This window comes from Bolinopsis microptera, chromosome 3 (assembly GCF_026151205.1).
Source record: "Bolinopsis microptera isolate Bmic1 chromosome 3, MBARI_Bmic_1.0, whole genome shotgun sequence".
In the NCBI taxonomy this organism is placed as follows: Eukaryota; Metazoa; Ctenophora; class Tentaculata; order Lobata; family Bolinopsidae; genus Bolinopsis; species Bolinopsis microptera.
In genome coordinates, this window is record NC_087074.1 from 13,361,146 (window position 1) to 13,374,582 (window position 13,437).

Here is a 13,437-nt window from a genome sequence, read left to right on the forward strand (position 1 = left end):
AGGAGGAGGGAGAAGGACAATTCAAAATGTTTCGAGGCAGTTTGTGAAACATTTTGCTGCTGTTGCGAGATGTTGGCTTAGTATTCATTGCATTTGCCCCCCCCCCCCCCCCCCCCCCCCCCCCCGGTATGTTGCACCTATTCTTTACGTGTATAGTTAAGTGTTGAACGTACTTCAGATATTAGAGCTGTTAGTGATGCTTGCAGCTATGTTATGATCGGAGAAGCACAGAATATAATATAAAGGGAGAGAAAGACTATCAACGAATACACTTGAGATGTGGTGATAATAATAGTTGTCTAGTTATTGCTGTTGCAATATTATGCATTATTACGGAGGAGGCTTTATATAAGTATAGATGTGTTAGTAGCAGTGTCGTTATTTTCATTAATGGGGTCGTTCACATATTACGTAATCAGCCGAGGGGGAGTTTTCAAATGCTTACGGTTGATTACGGGGGGGGGGGGGGTTTTGGTCGTTGATTACGTAATCAAAATTTTAATTTTTTACCGATTTTCGAAATACCAATTGGACAATTTTCGTTAATTATGTAATCAAAATTTTCGTTTTTTAAACCAATTTTCGTTTAGTAAGTGCTTTGCGATTATTTCATTCATTAATCCGTTGTGATAGCTTTTAATAAAGGAGGGGGGTAAAAATTACCAAAATATTTATTACGTAATATGTGAACGACCCCTAATCACACTGTGTGGTTTCTAATCTGATGTTCTGCAGATTTATAGTAGAATTATGTCAAAATAATCAAATTCAAACGAACGAGTTTGATCATTGAGCGAGTTTGACTATTGAGCGAGTTTGATTATTGAGCGAGTTTGATTATTGAGCGAGTTTGATTATTGAGCGAGTTTGATTATTGAGCGAGTTTGATTATTGAGCTAATATGATCATAGTCACCGAATCACTCTACGAGACCATGATATCATTACATGGCATGACTATGAATTATGTTATTTTAATTATTTAAGGTTATATTTTTCTATATTTCAGTTGAAAATCAAGGCTCTGTAGAATGTTATTTTATCGAACTTTTTAAATTTGTAAATATTTGATTTTTAATGCTAAAACTTGAACGTTTAGTGAATCAATCATGATGATATTAAACTGTATTTTTCAATGAAATGCATAATTTGAATGCTTAATTTGAAATAAAAGTATAAATATTTGTAACGATAACAGTATGAAGGTCACACAATATCAATATAAAACAATGGGAAAACAATACACATTATTCTGAAATTTCATCCCAAAAAGAATATAACATGCAAAATACAATTGTATTTTTGTTATCTACGAATAAATATAAAGAACGGTAATCTAAATACTGATGGTCTGAATTTTTAGCTACACTAAAAAGGTCAAGTATCTAGAAATAAATATTGATAGTAAGTTTAAAACTAAAAGCCTTTTCAACGTCTTTTGTCTGAATAAAGCTTATCGATAAAATAATATGGTTCACCACATTTAAATACATAATAATGTAAATCTGAGATAATTTATTGGAATATCTGAATATTATATAGGAAAAAAGTGGCAAACCTATAGATTAGGAAAAATTGACTCACTCATCAAGTTTAGCTCTCTTAGAAGAAGAACCATTTGTAAAATCTACAGTCGCATCCAGCTCTAAATAAATCGTCTTTATTTCAAATGGTCTGAATATAAGCGGTCCGACTTTATTTTCGCTTGTAGACAAAGGAGCTTTAGATGACTCCCTTTCAACAGCATTTATGCTGAAATAATAGCAGTTATTTAAAAATACAGGTATTTAAAGTTTTAAATCTGTAACACCAAGGTTATATTAGAAACTATTTGTTTAATTCTCATAAACATTAATTTCGATCAAATGATGAATTAAAAATAAGGATATCTCACCTGAAAGCTTGACTGAGTAGATCATGAGAAATAAAGACGTTGGAGACAGTATTCGCATAGGGCTCGTACAGCCGAACTACCAGGCCACTGCCATGTTCCCCCTGGAGAAAGTGTTAAATTTACTTGTTATCATCTTATTGGAGTAGTCTGAAATTTGCGGTGAATGGGAATTTACATTTTAGGTGACCTTTACATTCTACAAGGTACATTCCAGTTCACCGTCATTCATATCAATATTCATATTAAATAACTTTTTCAGATGAAACTTAATACCAGCGCAATTTGAGCAGCGTTACAACTTCTGGTTAAGTTCTGTTGTGAAGTCTCTAGGTAACGGGAGAGTCATGTTTCATAAGATTAGCGTATGTGTTCAGCAGTGTATTCACTATTCGGGACCGAATCTGTTAGGCAGTGGCTCTGCTGCTGTCAGTTTTAAGCTTCAATGCAGTTTTGAACGGAATCGTTTTGATGTTGAACATTGTTACTTGAACGTTTTGAGCAATATTTTCTTCTTATGCCTAATACTTATATAACTTACAATTATTCTAAATGCTTTTCGCTTAAGATAGTTTTAACTTACCGATAGTGGCACTAAAACCTACAAGTGCACTAATTTCAGAGGGCGATGATGTATAGCTTTACCGAGAATAAGACAGAGATACTAGAGAACTACAAGGGGGCACTTGGATATGAGCTCAGTTCAACAAACCTCCTCCTATCTTTTACAATACTTCTACAAAACAGTCTTATCATCAAATGTTACATGGATCAAAGAGCCAGATTTTCAGCTGCCATGTACATCGCCATTGCAATAGCAGACATCGCAGTAGCTCAAGGCAGCATCATCGTGTCTGTAGCCGGGATTTTGGTTGTCGCCGACATGTGGGATGTTCAGATGTTGTACTACTGCATCTACTATAACATAGCTACTGCTGGACTTGCTCAGAGCTGCTCTAAAATTTACAATGCTGTGTTGATTATTGTCATGACGGTTCAGTTTAAGGATCCATTCAGGAGACTTGATTACAGGAAAATACGACTGTGGGTTGCTTCCTTAACTGTAGCACTCGGTGTTCTGTACCTCTGTGATAGCCTTACATTTCTTTACCTTGAAATATCCAAGAACTACCAGAAATACTATGAATTTCACCTTATAATCCCGACTTTTATTTATTTTCCAGGAGTTGCTAGTTTAGTAGGTCTGGTCTGCGAAGGTTTTGACTCTGATCTGTGCGATAATCCTGATATGACAAGGCCATATGCAAATACTCTACTTGGTCTGATATTTCTTGTAGACGATATCCTCCCTCCTTTAGTCTACCTCGTATCTACCATCATTTTAGTGATATTTCTGAACATATCCACTAGAGAACACGACATGACTTGCCTGATGACTTCAGATGTGAGACATGTCTCAATTACAGTTGTACTCGTTGCAACTTTATCATTTTTCTGTTACTTCACTGTTGCAATGATCATTATTCTCTATGCTGTGAAGTACGGTTTCGCAGGGAAATCTATGCCTTATTCCATGGTAAAAAGGGGTCGCGTTGCAGGAGTCTCAGAATTCACACTGCCTCTGCTTAACGCTGTCCTTTTTCCCATGATTCTGGTAAAAAGGAATCCGACCTTGAGGAAGAAATTCATCGCAAGTTCATTAGCAGTGTTTGTGGACATTCCACGATACTGCTGGACAAGATTCAGAAATATTATCAATCGTTATGATGATGATATATCTTACGATTTTTTGTAGCAAAGCTGTGATGATATTCTGAACTCGGCTACGGACAAACATACGAAATTCACCAGACAATCATGTGTTATAAAATAATATTGGCATTAATTGTGAAAGTAGTGCAACATAGTAACTATAAATCTATAATTACGACTAATTATTATAGATGTGGATACTGATTACTGGCGGGGAGGTGATACATGTTTGTTTAATAGTAAGCCCCACATCTATACATACAACATATAATACAACTAAATAAAGTTACTTGTAAAACAGTTTATTCGTGAATGACTGAACCATTTCCTACATCTCTAAAAAGAGCCACACTAACCTATATAAAAATATAATACCTAAATTTAAAACAAACCTTCTTGATAGCCTGTACAATGACCTCCTCACTAGACACTCTCAAGCTTGTTTTATTAACAAGACGGGCCGGGTTCAGGGTTGGTTTGTAGCGAGGTATGGTATTGTCGTGCAGTGTTGAGTGCAGGAGGAGGGGGTGGTTAAAATTTATAGCATGCTGTACAATTCTGGAGGTGTAGAGAGGTCCAGCGTGTGGGTAGATGGCATATTCAATAACATGGTCATCTGAAAAACATCGTAATGTTATTATAGAGAAAAAGGTATTTTCTAGATGAATTTATTCTAGATGCAATTATTTAACAATTAATGATAGATTTTGTTTTTATGTGTTAATACCAGTGATAATCAGTTTCAACATACCCATGTCGGCATTTGCATCAGGTGCTTTGGTACTTCTGAGCAGTGAGAGGGTCAAACAGTTGTGGTTGGCACTGTAACCGTACTTTGATTTGCTTAACAATCCGACCCCAAAGTTGGGCTCTCCTAGGTGGGCCCATTTGTGCCCCGATACCTAAATAAGAGGAATAGAAATAGTGCATACTATTGATTAATGTTAATAAAGTAATAAAACCAAGAAAATTGTAAAACATTACATCGGAAATAACTACAAAATGCGAGAGATATCTGAGTTTTCCAGACGACCTATATTACCGACCTCGAACTTAGCAGAGTCCCAGGAAGTGTTGGCGTGAGTAGGCCGGCTGACAAACCCACTCTGTATCTCGTACTGAGCTTCAGTAGAGCTCACTGATAAAGGAAACTCTACTTTTAAAAACTTGTGAGCTGCCCGCCATGACACCTTGGAATATTTTAGTTGGTTAAGACGATTGAGAAGTTCCACGTTGAGTTGGGTATCTGTTTTCTATTTTTAAAGTAGCAGAACAAAAAGGAAGTTTTTGAAGAAAAACACATTGAAATTTAGCAAATTTTCTTACATCTGCCTTGAATGAGAGATATGGTGTCTCCGCAAGAACAGTTGCTATGAAGGTCAAGTCACCGTGTGCACCAAGGGGAACTGTTATCTTAACACTGGCTCGAAGTGGACCTGATTCTACCACCTGTAAAGTATTACACTTATTGGTACCTATAAACAGTATGAATGCGTGAAATTTAAGTATTAAGAAGCTATCTTGATTATATTACAACCTAAACGTTTTCACTGATCTAAAAAATGAACATTTTGATGATAATCCCATGGATTAATAAGCTCGAAAAGCGTTTTGAAATCTGAATTCTATGTGCCATTTTTGATACCAAAACACGACAAAATGGCACATTTTTTTTTCAACATAATTATGAAAACTACAAACCTGAATTGATGTAGGATGAAACTCCTGTCTGGTCTCAACATGGTACTCCATAACATCCCAAGCATCCCAGAACAGAGGCACGTCATCAAATATCACATATCGGTTACCCATACCTCCAGCCTCCAAACACTCCCGCTGTGTTGGTTTGTGTACCAAAGACTTTAGTAGTCCTTCCAGTGAAAATACCACTTTTATCAAACTGTTACACAGACAAATTCCATCCTCCAGAACAAATGCCCCAGCTTTGTCTGTTGGTGTAACGAGGGATATAGAGCCTATGTAAGTGCTAGGAACCTCAACCAAAGCTTCTTCGACCTCGTTTATTGTGAGAACTTGTCTTCTGGCCCAGTTGTACGGATTAACAACAAAACTCTTGGAATCTGGCATGACAACATCTCTGATTGTTTCCCACTCTTCGTTGTACAGTATCAGTAAATTTGTGTAGTCCTCCATGGCATCGATGAACACTTGCTCAATTGCACTGCCAGGCAAGATATCGTGAAATTGGTTGAAAAGGACGGTTTTCCACATTTCTTCAATTTTTGAACAAGAGACCAAACCTTTGACATCCAACGAAGATAAAAACTCAATATCAGTCATCCAAAATTCAGCTACTCTATTTGATTCCTTCAACTTAGCATGTGTAGTGTAGGTTCCACGGTGCAGTTCGAAATACAACTCTCCCCACCATTCACACAGCATGTTTGAGGACTTCTCAACTGCTGTAAAGAACTTTTGAGGAGTTGACCGAACAATTTGAGGCATTCCAGTTATTGAAGAGATTCTCTCAAGCCTATCAATCATTTCAGGAGTAGGCCCACCACCTCCATCTCCGTGACCAAACAGCAACATCTGGTCATGAGTTCTGCCTTTATCTTTGTTGTTTGAAACTGTTTTGAGTACATCTTTGATCTTTAAATCTGATTCATATGTGTCTCCAGGAGGAAAATGAGCCAAGACCTTGCTTTGATCAATTCCTTTCCAAATGAAAGTGTGGTGAGGAAAAGTGTTAGTTAAATTCCAGCTCAATTTTTGACTCAAAAAGTATTTTATATCACAGAGCTGCATTATTTGTGGAAGTTGTCCGCTGTACCCAAATGTATCAGGCAACCAAAGAATGTCACTATGGGTGCCAAATTCTTCTCTATAAAACTTTTGACCATAGAGAAACTGTCTGACCATAGATTCAGCGTTTGGTATATTTGTGTCCATTTCAACCCACGAACCACCAACTGGTGAAAAATGTCCTTTCACAACTTGTGCCTTTAAAGCTGAAAAAAGCTTTGGGTAGAACTTCTTAAGCCAACTGAACTGAACAACCTGTGATCCCGCAAAATTAAATTCCATTCCAGCTTCAAACATAGATATTGTTGTAGACCAACTTCGGGCCACTTTTCTTATCGTCTCCCTGTAGGGCCATAACCAAGCAGTGTCAATATGACAATTTCCAATGGCATGAATGGTGTCCCTACTACTTGTACCATTGACTATTCCACTATTAAAAAGTTTCTTTCCAATTTGTATAGCTTGTTGGTATGATTCGGGTGAGTGATCATTCAAAGTTATGACATTGATGATTTCATTGCCAGTGTATAAAGCATCATAACATAATGAAGTGTTGTCATCTGATTCTTTAGCAATATCATACAACACAGACAGATCCATGAACACTGCATACTTTGCTTGATCTCGTACAAATATGTGAGCCTTTGTAAGGTTGTATGTTTTATTAGGATCTGGAGCGTTGATCATTCCGTTGAGACCAGCTCCAAATAGACCTAAAGGGTTAGAATGATTACTTTAAATGTATATACAGGGGGGGGGGGCCGGGGGGGGGGGGCCAAAAGTCAGTGTTCAAACGTTGGGTCTTATACCTCCACCGTGTTTTATATTTGAGAGTTGTTGCTTTGCAGATGGTATACTGTATCTACTTGTTCGAGGATTCTGTCGCCAAAATTTGAAAATTCGAATATTTTAGACCACGCCCATTCAATATTAAACACCTATATTGTTATCTCTGAACATGCTGGACGCCCAATTTTTCCAGAGACGGTAGATTATTAAATGTTGCATCTGATCTGAAAAAATGAGGCAAAACGGATTAGAAATGACGAAGTTATCATGCATTTTGTGTATATGGACACGTTCATTGAAGTTTGAGGATATTGGTAAATATAAGTGACCCTACTGAATGGCACGATGATGTAAAATGTGTCACACTATGAAACTATATAAACCCTCTAACCCTAAGATAATCGTTTCATCCTCTAGATAAACTTTGTCGCATAACGATATCTTTATCAGACGATAAGATATCGCTAAAATGCGGCCGGCAGTGAGTTGTAAACTTTGTCACACTATAAAAACGTGACGGAGTTTATATGGACCCCTTGTTGCCGTGTTTGACCAAATTTTCGAATTTCCAATTCATAGAATGGCTGTATATGACTATTATCTACATATTTAGCGACTTTTTTCCTTAAATGGTAGCACCATGTAAACTCCGTCACACATTTAAGAAATTTATATAAGGGATGTTTATGACATTCTGACAAGAAATGCCGAATAGTCTAGCATTATTTTGTGAGCTGAATGTGTTTGGAATTGTTCACATATTTCATTGTTATAGGCAAATACAAATACAGAAGGCAGAAATAGGTAAATTTAGTCACATAAATTTGTATGATATCTCAACATGTGTGAAATTGAGTAAATATTAGTATACCAATTTAAACACCCTATATTACGTACTATGGATCAATGAAAGATATTTCAACCATACGCCGGTCATATAAATTATTATATGGCAGTGATATGTTAACATTGGATAAATTTCAACACCTGAACAGGGTAAAAATTTGTAAATTTCGTCACAGAAAAAATATTATAACTTTATTTGCTCCGTGTTGGCAAAATAACTAATTTATCGACATATTGATGGTGATAAAGTAACATTATATACTAATTGAGGTATGATTCTTCAAAATAGGGGCAAGAAATGTAAATTTCGTCACATCAGCCATTGCATTAGTTAGATATATTTTCTTTCATATCAACTGCCCTTATTATAGTTGGAATGGATTTATACAGGAAATATAGAAACCCATGCCCATTTTTCATCACATTGAAATTATACTGTTGGGGCAGGAAAAGTGAATTTCGTCACATTTCGGTAAATTAGTGATATCAAACTCAGCATTGTTAAACTTGGGTTCTGATTAGCTGAAAAATAACTTACCAATAATTCCTGGAAGAATATTGAATTCTAATCGGGGTATGGTTCTTCAAAATAGGGTCAAGAAATGTAAATTTCGTCACATACGTCATTGTAAAATGTAGATACATTTTCTTTCACATCAACAGTCCTAATTATAGTTTGAAATGATTAATTCAGAGATAAAGGAAATATAGAAACCCATGCCCATTTTTCATCACATTGAAATTATACTTTTGGGGCAGGAAAAGTGAATTTCGTCACATTTCGGTAACTTAGTATATATAAACTCAGAATTGTCAAACTTGAGTTCTGATGATCTGCTGAATAATAACCTACTAATAATTCCTGGAAGAATATTGAATTCTAATCGAGGCATGTTTCTTCAAAATAGGGTCAAGAAATGTCAATTTCGTCACATCAGCCATTGCATTAGTTAGATAGATTTTCTTTCATATCAACTGCCCTTATTATTATTGTGACAATTTTTACATCAATTGCCCTTAACTTGAATCAGCTCTATCCGTGCATCGTCCTTATATACAGTTTTCCCGCCTTCCAAACCAAAATCGGATATAAATGATTTCGGCAATTCACCCAACATTTTAAATTCCATATAATGTGACAGAATTTACATCATTTCCCAATAAGTGCATGTATTTGTTAACTTTTCAAAACAACATATTTTAGGGCTATGATTGGTAAAAGAACCATCAAATAATGAGTTGAAAGGGTTTTGAGGACACCTCACAGTAGAAAAGAGGTATCGTATTCTGAGTGTGACAAAGTTTACGAAATATTGCCTTAAAACCGTTCGATCCCTGCCCTTTAGCCAAATGTTGTATCATTATTGTTAGAATGACCTAATCTACTATATTTTAAACCAAAAAATGCTAATTGGGCAGATATGGTTAAAACAGTCACAAAAATGTGACATTTTTTACATTATAGTGCCTAAAAACAATAAATTGTATTTCTGAGCCGTGTATATGGAAGTATGGGTCACGTGGCTAATGTCCAGAACTTCTGAACACGCTATTTTTTTTGGTTTACCAATATCCTTAAACTTCAACATGAACGTGTCCATTTACGATTTCGTATCATTTTGTGACGATGTTTACATCAACTGCCCTATACTTCAATCAACTGTATCCGTGTATCGTCCTCATATATAGTTTTCCCGCCTTCCAAACAAAAATCAGGTATAAATGATTTCGGAAATTCACCCAGAATTTCAAATTTCATATAATGTGACAGAATTTACATCATTTCCCAATAGCCAAGTGCATGTATTTGTTAACTTTTCAAAACAACATATTTTAGTGCTATGATTGGCAGAAGAACTATCAAATAATGAGTTGAAAGGGTTTTGAGGACACCTCACAGTAGAAAAGAGGTCTCGTATTCTGAGTGTGACAAAGTTTACGAAATGTTGCCTTAAAGCCATTCGATCACTGCCCTTTAGGCCTACATTGTATCAAAATTGTTAGATTGACCTAATCTACTATATTTTAGACCAAAAAATGCTAATTGGGCAGCTATGGTAAACAATGTCACAAAAATGTGACATTTTTTACATAATAGTGCCTAAAAGCAATACATTTTATTTTTGAGCAGTGCATATGGGAGTATGGGTCACGTGGCTAATGTTCAGAACTTATGAACACGCTAGATTAATATATGTTAAAATTAAACCACTATCGTCAAAAACGCTGTTTTAGAAATTTACCAATTTCCTCAAACTTCAATGAACGTGTCCATATCGTTAACAAAATTGACTGGGTGATTATGTGACACCGTGACACGACACCTTAATTGGGCACCCTTAACACTTCCCATATGTGATATGTTTAACGGGGTGGTTAACGGGGTCACCTAATCACGTGATTAGGTAAACCAATCACCTGATCACACGTAATGAATAAACTCGTTATGCTTCATATCTCGGTCATCTGAGAAGCTACAACTCTAATTTTTTCAAGACAAATGTAATTCGAATGGCCAAACACAATTAAATAAAATGTAGCTCGATCCGACTATCCAAACTATCAAATAAATGTGAAAATGAACCTTCATTTGAAAAAAATGAACACGAATATTTTTCGATTTGACAAATTCCTTGAACCAGTGATGGTAGTAAGTCATACCAGAAAGAATTATTTCAATTGGGCACCCAGTGACTGAGCTATTAAGGCTAACATTGGCACACTGAATTTCCCCCCCCCCCCCTGTACAATAAAATCTTCGCAAGTGATAAATATTTTTCATATGAAAACTTACATCAAATAAAATTATATCTCACCTGTACAGGAGATTTGAATAAAGAAAACAGCATCTTCATCATGTGATTTGACAACTATTTTCATTTCTTTCCTCTTGTGGGACATTCCCTGAATTAGGTTGCCATCTTTATCACATACAAGTGACTCAGCTCCACTAACGTCCCAATGGAGGTAGAGATTTTCCATGTTACACACATTGGCAGGAATGATCACTTTTACCCAGTGTTGAGACCATCTAAAATCAATTGATTAATATTACATAATGAAGGGTAACGACCCATAAACCCGCAGATGATTATCTATCTAAAATAAAATGTTGTCTTAATTTTAAAATGCTGTCTTGTGAGCTTACTGAACAAAAGAAAACCATCATGAAAATGTATACAGAATAGAATTATGACACAAGAAATGTGATACATTTTTCCAATCATCATACGTACTTACAATGGTTTAAACTCTTCCCCTTCAGTTATAAGTTGGAATACTCCATTTTTCACACTTTCAAAAGCCTGGTAAGTTTGTTTTCTTGCTAGGGAACGATACAGCTTACAATGTGGGATTTTGGAATCCACTCTGAAATATTCAATAGATTCACAATTATCATAGTATGATAGTCGATAATATGGTCTGAGAATAACATATTTTTAAGCAATTTTTGCATCTTACAAGATGACAAATTCGAATGAAAACCTATGTTAAAAGGTGTTTTTTATCACTCACCTTCCAAATAAATTGACATCTGTAAAGTAGATCTCAGAAATGTATTTTTCTAATCGTTCCAATGTTGCACGTTTGTGTTTTAATACAGTTGAGCTCATATTTACCATTCAATCTACTAGGTATTCAGAGTGATGGTTTTAGTATACAGCTTACAGGGGAAACGATAGAATGTTGCTGGTGAATATAATCGCGTGATTTCTTAACAAATTATCATTAAATCAATTCAATATCTCTGTAGAATCCAGTAGATTTCCATCCCTTGTAGGAGAGCCTTGCTGTGCCGATAAGTGAAAAACTCTTACACTTGAACAGCTTTATATATTTTTGCTGCGTGCTGACCAGTGGCGTAACGTTGCCTGTTGGCGCCCCCTGTTGGCACCTCTCCCCTTTTGGCGCCCCTCCCTGAAATTGAACAAATTAGGTGATTTTAGAGCAGTAAAATCTCAAAAAAGTGTGTTTCTAGAGCAAAATGCGCAGTTTTGCTAGTACCTCAGTTAAGTTTTTCAAAATTGTCCCACATTCAAATGACAATTTGGCGACCCCCCCCCCCCCCCCCCCCCTGGCACAGCGGGGTCAGCGGCCCCCTTCGTTACGCCACTGGTTGACCAGCTCCACGTAATAGTTGAATTATTGTCGGGCTGGCTGGTTTAGTTATGCTCCTTCTTTTGCTCTGTCGAGATAACTGTTGGGACAGTCTAGTCGGCAGCTGAATCATACACCAGTGATGGCTTATTCAATGCACCCAACAAAATTGATAATTCCTTGACGAATCAGTATAATTTAATTCTAGTTATATCGGTAAAAAAACAAATTATTATTAAGTAATTTAGTTTGTAGATATGAATAGGTGTGTTTACATAATATAACACTGCATATACAATGTGTACTGAAGTGTGCCCTTACAAATTTCAAAATCTCTAATGCAGATCCTAAATACTTCCAAATACAATATAGGTAATGAATCTACCAACATCCGCAACAAATGCGAAGAGGAAATATATTCTACAGAACACTTCCTATCCAGATGCCAAGCCTTCGAACTAGTAAGGAAAAACGTGTCCGAAAATTTCATTATTAAAATAGAGGTTTATTCCACACCCTTACATTTACGTATCGATAAACTTATACTTTAATTTACTGTTACTGCCAAGTTTCTAGACTGCTTTTAACCTCCTTAGCTGATATAATAAGCGGTTCCAGGCATACCTTTTCTCTGCTGGACGCCAGCACGGTGCTTAGCAACCAGTACCATAGAGTGATGCTGACTCCAACATCTGCAACAAATGTGAAGAGGAAATAGACACTACAGAACACTTCTTAACCAGATGCCCAGCCTACGCACTAACAAGGAAACAAGTGTTCGGTAACTTTATCATCAAAAAAGGTATATCCACACCGCAGTTTAGACCCTAATCCAAAAATCACCCTATATAAAATGGAACTCTTCAAAAATGTATCATATTCCCCAACTAAAATATTGGCAGAAACAATTCATCCTTAGCCTTGTGGCTCCAAGTTCAAATCTAAATTTTCTAAATCCACAAAGTCTTTTTTCGCCCCTCTGTCTCCCCGGAAAGAAATCACTGCTGTTCTAAGGAAAATTTTATCAATTTTTATTTGAAAACATAAATATGGCAAGTACAAGTGACCAACTTATTGGGCGGCGCTCAACAGCTGTTATTCCGCCAAATCTCTATTTTATATGTTTATGAATATATTAGCCTAGGGTGCCCAGTACCGGTAAGTGACAGACTAGGGCTTTTTAATAAAATCGATTGCGTCCGATTTATTGTTTATGTTTATATTTATATTTATTTTGCATCACGTGCACATGACAGTCCCGCACTAAAATGCAAATGTTACATTTTATTAATCATTGCTTGATTCACGATGTCAATCCTTCGCATTTCGCCGATC

At 36.1% G+C, this 13,437-nt stretch overlaps 2 protein-coding genes across 2 annotated transcripts in view; both read right to left on the reverse strand.

Moving 5' to 3' along the window:
* The window catches only part of LOC134813593 (galactokinase-like), a 64,366-nt gene that overhangs the window by 19,092 nt on the left and 31,837 nt on the right, over positions 1-13,437 (reverse strand). The gene's annotated exons all lie outside the window — the stretch shown is intronic.
* On the reverse strand, positions 1,161-12,906 carry LOC134813592 (alpha-mannosidase 2C1-like). The gene is made up of 11 exons (XM_063821451.1): positions 12,727-12,906; positions 11,521-11,922; positions 11,245-11,373; positions 10,821-11,035; positions 5,305-7,082; positions 4,930-5,052; positions 4,650-4,793; positions 4,355-4,505; positions 3,996-4,219; positions 1,894-1,994; positions 1,161-1,751 (listed from the first exon to the last, which is right to left on the reverse strand). The coding sequence occupies exons 2-11, from the start codon at positions 11,625-11,627 to the stop codon at positions 1,580-1,582; spliced, it is 3,144 nt and encodes a 1,047-aa protein (XP_063677521.1). The 5' UTR covers positions 11,628-11,922; positions 12,727-12,906; the 3' UTR covers positions 1,161-1,579.